At 42.1% G+C, this 17598-nt stretch overlaps 1 protein-coding gene and 1 pseudogene across 1 annotated transcript in view; both read left to right on the top strand.

Moving 5' to 3' along the window:
- The first annotated feature begins 5448 nt into the window (after positions 1-5448).
- On the top strand, positions 5449-6264 carry LOC120848730 (annotated as a pseudogene).
- Positions 6265-8081: 1817 nt separating this feature from the next.
- LOC8040197 (Down syndrome cell adhesion molecule-like protein Dscam2) overlaps positions 8082-17598 on the top strand; it is an 86247-nt gene continuing 76730 nt past the window's right edge. Inside the window, exons 1-2 of the mRNA XM_042286470.1 lie at positions 8082-8088; positions 8432-8578. Of these exons, the coding sequence (XP_042142404.1) occupies positions 8082-8088; positions 8432-8578 (154 nt within the window). The remainder of the gene's footprint in view (positions 8089-8431; positions 8579-17598) is intronic.

The following is a 17598-nucleotide window of genomic DNA, read 5'->3' on the forward strand; positions in this document are numbered from 1 at the left end:
GATGTTGGATCTGGCCAATCAATTGATCCATGAATGCATTTACACAGGAAAACGAGGAATTCACAGTAATATGTCAGGATGCGAGGAATTCACAATAATGTTTTACTTTTTATTACCTCGAGTTACTTCTCACCCGATGGACTTCAATGCGGCCTGCGCGACATTGTGGTGACTCTTTTTATTACCTCGTTAGAATATTCAAACAACTGGTTTATTATGAGGCTAGTTGACATTGTAATGACTCGTTTTATTATTCGTAGTTACTATTGACCCAATAGACTTTAACCCGCCATAACTGACATTTTCGTGATTCTCTTGATTACTTCCAGTTATTACGCCCGTAATTAATCTATTATGACCTCAAATTACATTATTATTGTTCTTTCGATTACTTCGAGGAACTGCTCACCCAATGGGCTTTAACTCGGTCTAATTGACATTCTGGTGACTATTTTGATCAATTTAAACCAGGGTGTAAGATAGACAGGTGGGGAAACGAGGGCCAAATGAGCGACCGGATTGTGTCCCCCTCGGTTTTCTCTTTCTCTGTGGCGCCATCTATGTGAAGCATCGCGAACTCTCACTCCGGGTGGGCGACCGGTGGCGACCGGCTAAACTGACGGAGACGGTTTCTCGTAGATTTTCAATGCAGGACTGTCGTGCTCTTGGTTCATTTTGCGCACTCTCCCATAAAGTTGCACAAAAATCCGATTCCGATTTTTTTCCTCTCGCCGCAGCGCCATCTGTCGCTAATCGGGGGTACCCGCAAGCAGACGAGTACACAATCCGGTCACGGCGCTGCGGTAGGCTTCTATGGGCCGTTTCCCCACCTGTCTATCTTACACCCTGATTTAAACTAATATAAAATCAATTGATGTATTAGGACTGACCATTAGCTCAAGGTAATCAAGAGTCGTTGCAATGCGAATTAGGCCGGATTGAATTCCGGTGTGTAAAAAAAGACTAGAATTGATCAAAAGAGCAATAATAATGTGAACTGACCTCATAATAGTTTAATGGCTTGTATAATCACTTTAAGTAATCAAGGGAGCCGCAAAAATGGCAATCAGGCCAAATTAAAGTTCATGTCAATCGGAACTCAAAGTACCGTGTTTACTCGAGTAATAGCCGCACTATTTATGAACAATTCCCTTTCGTCTACTTTCGCACAGAACAGATATACAGCCATTCATTGCGTTGAGCATTAATAACATAGCGAGCAACGAGATCGAGAATACGATTCTTCATACAAATTCAATCTTCAAATATGGTATCTTGGTACGAAGACGTTATGCCTTTCCTGTAAACAGCTGGAATCATGCGGTCGAACGCGGTGATTGGCAGCCTGCGTGCTCCGCGGAAAAGCGAACCCTCAGGCTTTCTTCATAAACAGTGCGGCTATTACTCGAGTAAATACGGTAATCCAAATAATAATGGTTTTTATATAAACTGCCCGATTCTATAATTGATTCACCCCTGTTATTGAGTAGAATTTCGCTTCATGTACCCCAGCGACCAAAGCGATCTAGGGTTTCTTTTAACCTTCTAACTTAGAGTCTAGCCCTCCATTGACTCGCATGCAGACCCTTACGTGGATTTTTTCACTACCCTTGCATGTTTAAAAAAAAAGTGTAATATTAAGGCTCACTTAGTGTGTGAAAATATCGTAGTCCAATTGTCTTCTCTATTGTTCAAGTGTAACCTTCCTAAGGCCTTGCCAGCTGGGTTTTTGTGCCCAGTAGGGCATAATAAAACACAAAATATTTGATTGATTGATTGACAATGTCAACCGAGCTCATAATAAATATTTCGGTTGAATATTAGCTCCAACTAATAGAAATAGTTAACACAGTGTCAATTAGGCCGAATTAAATTCTATTGTGTCAAAAAGTGACTCGAAATATTTGAGAGTAATAATAATGCGAATTGAGCTCATAATAGACCAATTTGTGGTATAACAAAACTAAACAATCAAGACAACGAAGGGCAATTATGTCTAATGAATGTATATTGGATCAATAGTAACACAGAGTAAATAAAAGAGTAATAACGTGAATTAGACTCATAATATTTCAATTGGTTGAATATTAGCTCAAATAAATAATAGTCACCACAATGTCAATTAGGCCTAATTAAAGTGGACTGGGTCAGAAATAGCTTGAAGTAATCAAAGGAGCAATAGTAATGTGAATTGACCTCCTAATACATAAACATTGGGTATAGTAAATAGAAATAATCAAGATGATCACCAAAATGACAGTTAGGCCGAATTGAATTTATTACGTTAATAGTAAGTTAAAATAATATTAGGAGGCATGATAATATGAATTGAGCTCAGAATAAATAATTTTGTTGAATATTAACTTACAGTAGTAAGAAGTATAACAAAAATGTCAATTAGGCCGAATTGTAGCCCACTGGGTCAAATCTAAGTCAAAGTAATAAAAAGTAATACTAATTGGAATTAAGCTCATAATCAATCGATTGGTGATATAACTCAAAGCATTAGTATTCAATTAAATTGTCAATTAGGCTGGAAAAAATCAATTGGGTCAATGTAACCCAAAGTAATTAAAAGAGTGACCATAATGTCAATTATGTTAATAATAAATCTATTGGTTGAATATCAACTCTAAGTAATCAAACCAATCATTTATAGCAATGCTAAAGAGGCCTAACTAAAGTTTATTGTAGGAAAAGTGAAAGTAATCAAAATAGAATTACTAATGTGAATTCAGCTCATAAACGATGAACTGGTTGTATAAAAGCTCGAAGTAATGAAGAGAATCACCAAAATGTTGATTGAGTCTAAATGAGGTTCAATGGGTTAATAGTAGCTCAAAGTGACCAAAAGAATAGTTGTAATGTCGATTAAGCTAATAATAAATCAATTCGTTGAATATTACCACAAAGTCCATTAGGTAAAGAGTAACTCGAAGTTTGTCAAAAGAGTAATAATAAAGTAAATTGAACTCATAATAGATGAATTGGTTGTAAAGGATTCAAAACAATTAAGACACGGCAATGGGTCAATCAAACTAATATAAATTTTATTACGTTATTAGTAACTCGAAGTAATCAAACTACTAATCATAGCATCAATTAGACTCGGAACAAATCAATTGGTTGTATAGTAGCTAGAAGTTATCAAGTCATTCAGATGCCAATTAGGCGAATTGAAGTACATTGGTTCAATAGTAACTTGAAGCAATCAAAATAGTAATCGTAATGTGACTCGTCCTCCCAATAAATCAGTTAGTTTATTATTGGATCAAAATACTGTCAACAGTAATCATGATGCCAATCAGGGTGAGTCAAACTTTATCGGGTCAACTTTAAGTCGATGTAATTAAAAGAGTGATCATAATGTTAACTTAGCGGAGAAGAAATTACTTAATTTTACAAAAGCTCAAAGTAATAATAAGAGTGAGGATTATGTCAATTAGACCAATATAAAGTCAAACAGGTGATTACTTTGTCAAAGTAATCAAGATTGCAATAATGGTGATATAAACTCAGTTGTGTGACCAATATATCAGGGAAAGATAAAAAGTAACCGCTAAGTTATATTTGAGTTAATGTAAAGTCGGTTGGATGATTAGTAACGCAGAGTAATCAGAGGGGTAATGGAAACCTTAGCTAAACTTTTATGTAGTCGCATTTATTAATACTATCTCGGAGTAGCGACTGAGTAATTGAAAGTTTGCTCCTATAAAGTTATTTCTGTCAATAATACCTATATAACCAAAAAGTAATCATAAGGTCAAGTGAGCTTCTACGAACATAAATTTTGTCAATAATGTCTCGAAGTAATTGAGAGTAGTCAAGAGTTTGTTTAACATTTATCATGTGAATTGTGTTATGAATAGTTCGAAGTAACTAGAACTGCAAGCCATACGTCCATTAAGATTTGAATAAAGTCAGATGTGTCATTAATAACGCGAAATAGTCAAATAAGTAATCGCAAACTGCAATTGCACTTATATTATTTTAGCTGTTTCAACTATAAGTCGGAGTAATAAGAAAGAGTAAGCAAAACGTCAATTCAGCTGGAAAGTCGAGTGCGCCACTAATAACTCAAGGTTACCGCAAGGTTACCGCAAGAGCAAGAGGTTACCGCAGCTTCGTCGATCATGCGACTAGTAACTCCAAGTAATCGAAAGAGTGGTTAAAATACCAGTTGTCCCCAACAATATCAAATTCTATAAACAATTACTCTAAGGCATTCAAAGTGTAAGCGAAACGCGGACACTGAAGACAATGAGTCCATGTATATAGTGTGGATTAAATTGACTGATGCAGGGAATAAATTGGGGAGTGCGGGTAATAAATAACACGGCACTTGAATTAAATTTGAGGGCACTCGAATTAAATTGACCGTCGTTGTGAGTCAAATGGGTGGGAAAACCTGTAGTCCCGAACTATGTGGATGGGAACACAGCGTCATAAAGTGGCGTCAATGGAAGCTCGAAAACCTTCTATCCTCCTTTGCCTTGCAGCGCACTTGCCGCCAGGACGTCATGACGCCGACACTAAGGAGAGGTCGACGACCGCGTGTTCACCTTAATATAAACTGCGACTGCCCCCCCCCCCCCCCCCTATAAGAGCAACGTCTTTGACCGAATGAGGTGATTCAACTTGACCTTGCTGCTATGCCTTCCTGTGCTGACTAAAGCGTCGCCATATAACACATGTCCAACGCTGATTAAGCTCACACAATTTGTTGTGTAAAGCGGGGCCCTTCTTAAAATGAATTGGAGTTCCCAGCAGAAACACGTGAATGTTTAACAAAAAAATCTTTCTTAAGAATCATAACACTGATTCGGTCAGATGTTGCACCCGTCAAGCACGATGTCTAGAGCTTTTTGAGACCTGACTTAGAAAAAAAGGAAGCGTTCCAGGTTTGGAGGCTGGTACTCTAAACATTGTGTGATTATCAATAGCATCTCACCTTAACTGGAACTACTCGTAAACGATTGCTATGTCAAAATGCATGGCCAAGAAATTAGTGCAAAAATAAAAACGATTTATTTGGCCAAGTATTGCTACGGGATAGAGGTTTACGTTTTAATTGGAGAACGCACTGTCGAATAATAACGTTGCGTTAGGATATTAATCTGTCGTTGAATACAGGTAAACGTAATGCTGAGAATGTCTTTAAAAATTAGGACGAGACACTTGAGACTGCTTACTGGCGTGGACGGGTCGCGGAGCTCCGGGAGAAGGTAGAGAAGTTCAGAGGTTGGGATTTTTCCATTTTCGCCCGTGCCACAGTTTGCTATTTGTTTTTTGTTAGCAAACTGTGGTACGTGCTACAAGGTTTACACTGTTCAAGAGTTAACGTTCGAGTTAAGAGTTAACCGCGTTTTTGCCCTTTTTATTTGGGGCTCGACATGGGAACGTACGAGTCGTATGAACCTGTTCCGGCGCGTACGCGATGGCGGACTATGACTCTCACTATTGTTTTTGAGGCAGATTGTTAATCGTTTCCTTTTTTTCGTGACGACAGTGACACCTTTTTACGCACCGTTTGTCAAGTTAGACTGAGTAGTTCCCTACCCGAGTTTATTGTTTCTGCGTCAAGTGAGCCAGGTGGTGTTTATGGTTACCTTAAAGAAGTTGTTGGTCCATGTCGATTTTTGGCAGCGCGTTTTTCTTTGGATTACTTAAGCGAAGTGTCGCGTAAATGGTTGTACAGAGACCTTTGTGATGTTGTACTTCCAGTTCCTTTGTATAGAGCTATGTATTGTGCAGGCCCAGGACAAGACGTCTTAAAACGTGTTAAGAGAATGATGGTTCCTTCAAGTGTAAAGCCATTCTTTTTTTGAATTGCACACCGGCACGATAACTGTAAAGACGCGGATGGCGATGAAAGGAATATTTGTCCCATGGGGTGACCATTGTTTGTACTGCAAGAAACCTGAAACAATCGAGCACGTCTTTCTGGAGTGCTGGGACGGCGTCTTCCTAAGGGACGTCCTCCAACGCACTCTGAAGAAAGACTTTCCGTTAGACGAACACGGCATCAGGTATCTTTCCATTGAAAATAAGGACGGGGTGCCCTTTGATATGGTAATGTTATTGGGCCCGCACAGCATTTGGAGGTGTCGGATGGCTACGCGCCATGCCGATATTGACGCGCGCGAGGCGGGGCACTATTTCCGCGAAAGTATTCCTCCTTTGGTTGAATCGCATAAAGCACAAGTGTGCCTGCCAGACTGGATTATAATCGTAGAATCCTTAATGACCATGAAAAGATTTTAGGCGGTCGAGCCCTGCCCAGGGCTGTATGGACATTTCATTAGTCACTGCTGTTGATTTTTGTGTGTTTTTATTTGCATTGTCACTCTACTGTATATATGGTCATCTACACAACGGCAATAAAGAAAAGAAAAAAAAAAACGACGTGGGTTCGGTGAAGCGTGCTCGTCTCGCACCCCAGAGACCCGGGTTCGATTCCCACCCATACCAAAATGTACGTCTTTTTTTTTTTTTTCAAACGAATAATTTATTTTGTTTACAAGAACCTCGCTGAGACATTTTTGAAGTGTTCTGCTTTTTGCGCTGCGCCGCCAGCAGTTCGGCTGGTTGCTTAGCAACGATGACGCCGTTGCTATGGAGCCACATGACGCGCGTCGCAGCTAGTGGGGAATTTCGGTGCCATTTGCAGGCTTCACTCCGTGGGACAGTTAGTGCTCTCGCATTCAAACTATTTAAAAATACGAACATTCGGCGGAAACACAGAACATCGATCAATGTGAGCGTTATCCTATTTTGAATGCCCAGCATCCTTAAGTTTTTCTTGTTTTTTCCCTTAAAATATATATAACGGACATTCTCTGAATGTTTGACTGTCTGCTAAGCTAAGTTGTGAGAATGTGAGCGGCTTTCACATGTTTATAAGGGTAATTCACGGACCTCACTGAGATTGACGTTGTTCACTCAAGTTAAAACATAATCATTTATTATTGTCCCGTGTTCATTCTTTTCAAATTCAGGGATGGGCAGTATTTCAAATACAAATATTTTAAATGCGTATTTCAAATACTTTGTGTATTTTGCATTTGTATTTAATTACAAATTGGGTAATGCATTTGACGTGTGTATTTAAATACTAAAACGTAGGTATTTCAAATAAAATTGTAAATAAATACAATTTTGTGGGCGAAAAAACACCCCTCAAATTTATTGTCATTGTCCAGAGCAGGAAGAAAACTACGTTCGGCACCGAATGCAGTGTCTCTCAATCACGCTCACGAACAAGCGTTTAGTGACTTTGTGATTACGGTGCTAGTCCAGGGCAAGAATAGTGACGAAATCAACGTTCACAGGCAGACTGGCTAAATAAGTGCCTGTGACAACTTGCGATGCTTTCCAGCCAAATATCCATCCATATTTTTGCCTGGAACATTCTAAATGCGGGGGTCGTCCAGACTTTCGTAACTGGTGCGAGTTGCAACAATAAAAACTCTCTAGCTAGTGCTGCGCGTCTTGGTCGTCTCGGTTCTTTGTTGGTCTATACCAAAATGTAATCGACAAAAAAGCTGCTTGAAGCTTTGTACTTTTTTCACCTATTACGTCCAAGCTGATTACATTTTTTTTTTTTTTGTGATCATATTTCTATTACGTTAGTAGAGCCTCGCACACTAATTCCCCAGTGTGCGATGCGAAATTAAAATGAGATACCCAGAAACCCGTTGCAGGTGCCCTTAAGTCGCTGAAGCAAATTTTGAGGAATGTATTTGGAAAAGTATTTGAAGGAGACCAAATACATTTGGTTGTATTTGTATCTTGTACTTAAATGCTTTTTTTTGGAAATGTAATTAGATTTGTAATTAAATACATTTTGACGAAGTATTTTGTATTTTTATTACGATAAATATTTGCACGTATTTTGCCCATCCATGTTTTCAATATTTTGCTTTTCTAGCAACAGTGTTCTAATTATGTGTTTGTTTCGAGTGACTTATGGCGCTTACTTTTCGCTATATTACACACCTAAGAAACCTCCAATACTGCCAAATATATTTTAGTCAACTTAATGATACATATTTTAATTATCGACAAAATACATTCGAAATATGTCGAGTAAGATCACACATAAAATATCATACGCTCAAAAATAATATCCCGTTTTCGGGCAACTTATAGCGCAACACGTGAACGTATGCCTGGTCATTTTTCTCCGAACGTTCTAGACCAGTCATCTTGCCGTCCACTTTAGTGCAATGGGAAAATAATGCACGGAAGGGGGGACGGAACAGGAGGGCGCATTAAGCAGCCTGCCTAATAACGGCGCCCTGTTGCGATGCGGAGGCCGATAGGAAACCGGCGCACGGCGGGATTTTTTTTGTCCGTCCTCGCTGACGCGTCCTTGTCGGCCCTCTTCTGCCGCTAACGAGTTCCCGATACTTGGCATTCCTCTGTGCAGACAAGTACCAGATATCGACGGACGGGGACCTCGTCATCGACCGGGTGGACGTGGCCGACGCTCGCCGAAAGTACCGCTGCATCACCAGGAACGCGCTCGTCGGCGAGACCGTGTCCAGTTCCGGATGGGCGCAGCTGCTCGTCACCGGTGGGTGCCATGCATACTGCCTGCAGCACGCCTCTTTCTTTCGTTCTTTCTGGAAACAACGGGGACAAGGGATGCGTATGTCTTGGGGTAGTTGTACCGTAGCTGTATTGGTGACGGTTGTGGTTAGCAGGATTGTGGCGTGCCACGAACGGTTTGATGCAATACCACTTAGAAGAAAAGGTGTGTGCATGATGTTTTTATTAAAATCAAATATTAAGAAACTCGAGTCAATTAAGGAGAAACCAGTACGCTTAATTTCTTAACCACTATGAACGATTTTTTACCAACCTCTAAACTTATACTACGTTAGGCCTGGGCCCCATGTCTGCGCGTTGGCCACACGCATCTGTGACGTTCCTATACTTTTTTTAATTAGCTCGTGACGTCTCACCTGAGTGAATTCATATCCAAGCTTTTACAATTTGTAATCTAAAAGACAATCAAACATCTTAATTTTTTCACCCCTTTATCGGCATACTGACTCGTTCAAATGCAGCTTCTTTACAGGAGCAATTGAAATTTGAATCTTATTACCCGGCAATAATCGATTACTATCGCCTCTGAGTAATTTCTGTGCGCCGTTTATAGCGGTTTATGTTGATGTTTATGTTGTTATATATTGCATGCCTTTTTTTTACCTTGTATGAATGCAATTGTTTCAAAATCCCCACCCATGGACTAGCTCCAACGAGACTCTAGTGTGTAAATATAACTAAATAAATAAATTAATACCGAATAAATACATTGTTAGTTGATCGCCGATCCGCCCCAAGGGGCAAACACGCTGAAGCTTGACCTGAGTCGCCGCCAGGCGGCAGACGCGTGCGTCTCTGCTTCGACATGCACTATCGTTGCGCACGTTGGGAGACGCAGCAAAACGTGCTGGAAGCGATGCTGACGCCATCTAGGCGGCGCTTCCTGAAACTACCGGTGATGACGCTTGGGAGGGGGGAATCGCAGACCTTTTTTTGTTTTTTCTCCTGATTTTTTTTTTTTGGGGGGGGGGGGAGGGGGGGGGGCGTTGGTAACTATTAATTTTAAGCACGCCGATTGCTCACAGCGCCGCCACGCCCTTTCATTCGGTAGCTGTCACCGAGGGGGGCAGTGGCCGGAAGACAAGCCTAAAGCCCCTCGATAAAGGCGTTTTTTACAAGTACCGCAAGCTATTAATTGTAGCGTAAACCCGTAAGAAACGTGCCACGAGCGAGTGCTCCGTCGCCGTTCGATTCAAGGGCCGCTCGTTTCAGTGCTGCGCCGCCATTTGCTTTCAAGGGCCGCGAGAGACATGGGCCTCGTGCACTGGCGCATTTGACGCTACTTGCAAGATAGACGCAAGGAAATTGGGGGGCTTTAGACTAACCAGGCTTTCTTAGGACCTTATAGAGACTATATAGGGCAATATAGGGACAAATGTAGAGACAATATAGGGAGTATTCATTGGCAGGCATAGTTCTGCGTGGTACTGCTGAGTGCGTTTTGACTGCGAGTGTCCACAGTTCTTCTTGAACGTGCATTCCGCACCATCAAGATTGCATGTCTTAGCAGCCTACTGATGTAAGCTCGTTCTGAGCATGCATTCTGAACACGTCCCTCAAATATGGCGTCCAGTGAATACCCCCCCCCCCCCCCCCATATTCACTGGAACGACCGGTAGATGTTCTTGTAGACGCCAACGCTAGGAGCCTTTGTCTCCACCGACTGCTCGAACGCGTCCAACCGCCGAACGCCGGCGTCCGGCGTTCAAACGCCAGGCACGGCATGAGGAGCAGACGATGTTCTTGTTCGTTCCGATTGGAGGGAGACCGAGGGTTAAGGCAAAGGCGGCTATTAGCCTTTGAGTCTTCCCATTAATCTTTACAACAAGCGCTCGCCACCCTAACGTTCCACGCGCTCTCATTTAATAGGGAGTTTTAGTAGACCGTGTTTTCCCCTCCGCTAACCCTCCGCTGCGGAGAAACCGCCACTGCGCCTGCGCGCCGATGGCCTTGACTGTAGAGTTCCGGGTAGCGGAGGGGCTGAGCGGAGCGGGAAACACGGTCTACTAAAACTCGCTACTATCAGGCTCATTTTCCCCCGTATATTCGCTGACAGCTTAAGAATCACGGGGTGTGACTTGGTAGGCGCACATTTTGTATTTGCTTCGTGATTTTTTCTTCGGTCTTCTTAATGGCTCGGGACCAATCTCATCCACTAGGAAGCGAGAATAAGATGCTTCGAATTCGCCATGCTCTTGCTAGGTTTAAGCTCTCACTGAAAATTGGCAGGTTGAAAACGATTAAAGTAACAAAGAGAACGGTAGCGACAAATTCGGACATGTTTTTATTCGTCAGAGCCAAGGTGCCGGCGCTAAGTAGCGTTTTTATAATAATATGAGTATGCGCGAATGAACATTCTTGAGAAAAAGTGTATGTAACAGGAAGATTCAAAAATAAATAATAAAGACGTGTTTTCGAGTCAGTACTTTTTAAAAATGTTACGTATTGAAATTTACCCACCCTAATGAGTTCTTCAAAATGACATCGTGACTAGTAAATTAAAAACTTCACAACGGCTCAAACGTGACTCATAATAAAACGTTCAGCGAAGGAAATGTAAAATTTAAATACCTGTCATACGTTTTTTCTAATATTTGGTGTAAATACGATTATTTGTTTTCAAACTGTTTTACGTCCGAACCCCGACACTGTGCTTGCTCAATACCGAATACGCACGACCCGATTCCTGCCTTTATTATTTTATATATTATCGTGTCCCCACCTGCTCACAGGTCGTGCAGGCTCTTCCATAAAATGACATGTTGGGCTATACTCCGTTTCACCTTCTGTTGTACCGCAGCAAAGGCTAGGAGTGCGAGCTCATTGCGTTGGCAGCTGCCCTTGCTGCACGAGAGCTTGTGCCGCCAAGGTGTCCTTCAGAGCAAGGAGCTCGCGCTTGTAGCCTTTCCTGCGGTACGACACAAGGTGAAACAGAGCGGAAGAGGGCACTAAAAACATAAAAGCCATAGGACGAAAACTGACAAGTCTATAGATGCTGGCAATCAACTAAAAATGTATTTAAGATAAAAAAACTATTGCATTAATTTTTTTGTATTTTTATAATATTATATCATTCCAAATCGTCTACATGACTGCTGACAATCAAAAGTTCAAAATTATCTTGAGGTGGTATTTTTGTTTTTATTTATTGCTTGAGTTTCATTTTTCGTCGAAATGTTTAAATAATAACATATTTCAAAAAAAAAAGGAAAGGACACAAATTGGCTTTATTTTATATCTAAAAAATTGCAACCTTCAAAATGGTCTTTGCATGTGTCTCTGTTCCCCCCATCAGTAAACGTTGCAAAAACTCTGCGCTAAACTGGAACGTGTATAGAGAGAGGCTTACTTGTCGATGCAACAACAACAAAATTAAAATTTGCATGCCGGTCGGATGCAGCAAAAGCCGAAAAACCGGTTTCCTTGGATAAGCACAAATACCAAGAGACGGGGCAAATGAATAAAATATATGAGTTTCGTTTAACTAGGTTAGGCACACGGTTCGGGGTGCCGATGTATTCTGCCGTGGATTAGGAAACAAATTTTATGTCCGAAGAATGGAGATCGAGTAAGTTGCCGTTTCACCGGGATACCAAATCTACGCTTCAGTTTAGACCTCTGCCTGTTTAGATCTGAATAAGCAGCGAACTACCGTGCGGTTGTGTATCGTTACTGCCTGATGCACCTTAAAACCCCTGTTGATAAATGATAAATATTGCTAGATGATAAATATTGCTAGTTTCGTCCTGAACTAGCGATATTTATCATCTAAAGTCGAAAGCCCAGACGCCGAATAAGGCTGACCAAGTTCCCGCTTTCTAAACGTACAAGCAAGACAGCTCGTTTCCTTCTCAAATCGCATCTTTTTACAAGGGTAATGCTCGCTTTTTTTTTCTTGCTTTTTTACTTTTTTTTTTTGCCTGCGCCAAGTCACGTATGGGTGCGTTTAACACTCCTCCATCCTTCCTCGTCATTTTGTTTATGCACACACTCATTTCTTATTCCTGGGCGAAAACGCCAAGGAAAACCGCTTGACCCAATAGAACCACTCGCCGGTATTTTCACGTCGCCCCGTTTTTCCGACTACGTGATGTGGCGGAAACGAACCGAGGGGCACGCCGTCGAAGGGCGACTCGGATTCAATCGGAGGCACGTCTTCCTGATCGATTCTGGGGATGTCACGGAATTCAGTTTGCCTCCACCTTCCTGTCCTTTTTTTCTTTGGTCTGTGAATGCACTTTTATGTCGTTTCTTGAATCCTCGTCCTTATTTACGTTTTGAGCTAAACTTTCGTTCTTCGATTCTTTCTTTATATTTTAGTTTCCGTTGTAGGGGGGGGGGGGGGGGGGGTCTGTAACGCCCGCCCGCAGTTTTGGAGAAGTCGGTCGTTCAATTCTGTTTCCGCGTCGTCTGACCAGAAACGGCAATCCTCTTGACTTCCTCTTACCCTCTTCAACAATATACTTTGTGAAAGGAGCCTCAAATGCAACGCGGAATTTTTTGGTCGGGTTTAGGTAACGTCAATTTATTTCACCGAATGCCCATGTTTGAACGCCGAATAATAACCACAACATTTGTGAACATAAATGCATGCTCCACCACCGTTTTTGTTTTGTGTTTTTGTATATCTTGTTTTTGTTTATTTCTTTATTTTTGTTTCAATAAGCGTTTTGAAGTAAGCTGTCAATTCCAACTGCGTAAAATGCGTTTAAGGTGCGTGAAAAGCGAGTACAGGTCTTTTTTTTAAAAATTGGCGTATATTTTTCCCGCGCTCCAATGTATTATTTTTAAATTATTATATGGTCTCTGCAGATGCAGTACAATACTAGGAGCAGCTCTTATAGACGCTTTAAAGACGTGCCAGATTGAGCCGCCGTAGCCGACCTTCTCTTGTTTTACCGAAATGCCGAGCCAATGAAGTGGGCGTTTATGCATGAGCTTCCACAGATGCCTATGCTGGGGAGAAGGACCCAGTAGCACCTAGAGTGGCGATACCTTGTCCTGCTGAGGTAATGATGAAGTGAAGCGAACGGAATAAGAAGAAACAAAAACTGGAGGTCGGTTACGGCGGCGCTTATGCACAGCTGCCTGAAAGTGTCTATACGTAGCATAATATTTTATTTACTTGAAGAAGAAATCACAAAAACATTTATAGGAACACCAAACATTGTCATTTTTAAAGGCGGAGGGAGATATATATCTTCGTCCTAATATATATATCTATATAATTTTTGTGACTTAAAGTAAGTCAGCTTGGAGATAAAAAGTAAGAAAACTATAAATATGAGAGACTTTTGCTAGATCGTACGCTGCGGAAAGCGGGTCCAGCAGGCGCGTGCTAAATCCAGGCTTCGAAGTGATAGCACCAGCTCTCTCTAGCCATGCGAACGTCTAATGTACGGTCTATTGAACGTTCAACACACTCTCAATCATTTCATAGTTTTCGTTTGAAAAGAGGAGCAAATGAATCTTGTCGACTTTCAGTTAGTATTTCTTTATAATTTTGTATGACCACCTGTCACATTTACAGAGTTCGAACTTCATGTAATACGCAGACATTATATAAACGGATAGTGCCGGTATATGGCGTCGCGGTATTGGTCGAGGCACTGATTCACCGCTGGCATGCAGCAAGGGTATGACCGTTCGCATTCCGAATTTCAGCAGGCATGTAATCAGATAACGCGCATACTTATTTGCCATTTCAACGTTTATCACATATGAGCAGAGAGTTTATTTTGATTTCCAATGCGTAACAATTGACTTTTGAAAAAAAAAAAGAAAAAAGCTGCCGCAGCGCCGACAGGGAGTGCGGCGGTGCGCCGCGCAGACCGCCCTGGCTCGCTGGTGATTGCCGCGCCGCTGGGTGACGCAACGGCGCGAGTGTGAAGCTCGGCGCGGCGTCTGCTAAAATCACGTGTCATCTCATCATCATCATCGCCCTAGCTGCGGCTACCGGTTGACGGCGTTAGAAGTCAAAGTGTATCGTTAGGCCTAACGTCAGGCCAGCGCGTACCCGCCTCACCCCCGTCTTGAATTCTGCATGTAAAAATTTAGGACAGGGAAACGCGGGGGGGGGGGGGGGGGGAGGATTTTAAAATTATGATACACATTAAATGCTCCACTGAAATCTAAAAAAAAACGCAGTCGACAGTTTTACGGTTATCCCTTGCTTCATCAAAAATTTTGAGTAAACTCGGTTAATCTCTTGTCGCAGGAAAACCCCCTCCTGAAGCCATGATGTTTCGGATTAAACGATGACTGATCATCCCTTTGTTTAACAAAGCAAGTTTAAAAGATGTGTTCAAGAATTTTAAAACAAACATATCACAGTGAAATAAGACGATAATTTGAAACGATATTTGTAAGCCCATATTTATTAACTGGTATGACAGAAGCTATCTTCCAGTCATCTGATAGAGAGCAATCATTCAGTGACTTTTCAAAAATAATTTTCAGATATGGGGACATTGACCGAGCACAATAATTTAGCAGTGCTATCGGTAGGCAACCAGGACCAGCAGCCTTTGAAACATTTAAACCCTCCAATAAGACTGTATGCTATTACATTGGAATTGAATAATATATTTTCCGTAGCCAAAATTATATCTAGAACAAAAGTGACTGTGGTGCTATTTGCAACGCCGAACGTATAACCGATGGTTTAACCGTTAATAAAAACTCAGAACCAAACGAATAAAAACATAAAAGACGTACACATAAAAGAAGTCGTCAGTATACGTCATTCGTGTGTTTTTTTTTTCGTTTTAAGTGTTTGTTATAACTACGCGCTCGTATTAAGTACTGGTACAACTGTGACCAGGATGGCAGAAAAATCATCGATCTTATTTGTTATACTTCGACAATTAATTAAAGAGATGGTGTTGGGCACACTAAGGCATGCTCACCCGAACTTCATTAAGTTGTTGATGCCGTCATCGTAAGTGTACTTTACGTTATTGATATAAAAAGCGTCATTCTTTAGTTTAACCTGCGCATTGTCGCTACGATGACTCTTGGCAAAATCTTGCCAAACCCGTCTTTTCCTAAGTATCGCTTGAAGGAAATCGTTGAATTTACTGATTCCGGGCCCTTTCAATTTCTTGACGTTCCCTATGACTTGTAATATTTGAGCGTGGTGGTGGCTATCGTAAACATTTAAGAAGAGGAGACGGATAAAAGCCGCCTATGTCATCTGTGCTGGCTGTGTCGTCCCCTATGCGTATAATATTTCTAATTGCTTACAATTTCCTATAACGGCCTCTGTTTATTTAAATGACACAACGTTTCCAGTCAAGATTTAATTTTTGCCCCGCCTATCATTTTTATTTAATGATATCTCTCAATTGTGGTCGGAGTTATGTCAATCATTGTTTCACACAGTTCTTGAACGAGTGTCACTGATACCCGCGGCTACCTACGCCCTTTGTACCGTAGAATCGAAGATTACACAACCTACTGCGATTTTCAAGGCCATCAATTTTTGATACGAGGGCCTGCCTGACATTCTGTAGGTTTTCCCGGCCCTTTTTGGCACTCCGCCACGATTGCTTTTAAATTTGTAAAACTTGCCACCTGGGTTTTCATTGATTAGATTAGTTTGTTTAAGTTGTCCAGATTGGTACCCTGAGCTACTTGATTTATTGCGACGCTATTTAGTTAAACCATAATTTTATTATCACAGCCACCATTGACTGTCCTACAACAAGTGAAGCAACTTCCAGAAACATACATCGTTTAATCCCCTAAACACAAATCTCCAAAAAAAAAAAACAAAAAAAAACGAGGCGGCACACGGTGCTGCCCGTGCCCATACACACTGGGGTTGTTTTCCAAGAGGGAGCAGACTTCCAAGCTCAAGACACCCTCAAGCCCATACCTCCCCAAAAATTCGCCGACATATTCGCCCACTACCGGCACGAGCGCCAACAATATCCAGCATCACACCCGCACCTATCCAGAGCCGACGCTACCGTCTTCCGACGACTATAAACTAACTCTTACCCCCACAATGCCCTCGATGCCACATACCCCACCCTCTACCGTGCTTCTTGTAAATACTGGCCCTTCCCTGGCACCGTACACTCTAAGAAACGCCTGCGCGTCTGCTTACCCGCAAAGCACTCAATGAGCCAATCTCTGCGATCTACGAAATGAGCTCAGCGAATGATGAGGCAGAATATCCGTTTAGACAGAAAAATAATGTCTGCGCTTTGGCACCCGGGCAGCGCGCTCGCGCTGCCTCCGGTGACCTGGTCGGGCAGCATTCAATTCGGGCTCGTGATAAAAGCTCGACACGCATTTGAGGAGTAGGCCGTGCCCAATCGCTGCAATGGCGATAACCAAACCATAACGATGTCTGAAACCCAGCGCGTGTCCTGTTCTTTGCCAACCCCAGCGCGTGGCTAGGATCCGCATTAGAGGCATATCATCGGCTCCAGATCACGTGGCCAGTTGATCTGCCCGCGAGTTGAGGGCGTAAACGCTGCTCGTCTTTCTTTAATTTTTGCTGTGACTTCTTTTGCGTGCGGGGAAAACTAACGCGTGATGATAGCTCGTTAGCGTCGGAGATTTCGTTCTAAGCGGTATTTGCGCAAAGTAGAACCGTCGTTGCATCGCCCCTTTAAGACTGAAAAGTCAATAACACCAGTGAGGTACCTTGTTTGACTTTGAAACAAACCACCGAAGATACTAAGAGCCGCCGAGGCCGTTTTAATGACGTGTTATTGTCACGTGGCATTCAAAAGGGATGCGCTGACGTGCTGGGCGCACGGTCACCTGGTGCGTCCCTAGCGCTGGATTATGCTTCGTTCACAAGCTGAGTGTGTCGCCAGTGCCACAAGCACAAGAGCTCGAGGACGCTCCTTTGAAACGTACTTCCCCAGAACGCGCAATCTCTCTACAAATGGACGCTTCAAAGCCAGGAGCGCGGGATAGCTCGCGCTTGTAGCTTTAGCTGCTGTGTCAGATGAAGAGTGAACAGAG

This window comes from Ixodes scapularis, unplaced genomic scaffold (genome assembly GCF_016920785.2).
Source record: "Ixodes scapularis isolate PalLabHiFi unplaced genomic scaffold, ASM1692078v2 PGA_scaffold7__128_contigs__length_106722199, whole genome shotgun sequence".
Classification (NCBI taxonomy): Eukaryota; Metazoa; Arthropoda; class Arachnida; order Ixodida; family Ixodidae; genus Ixodes; species Ixodes scapularis.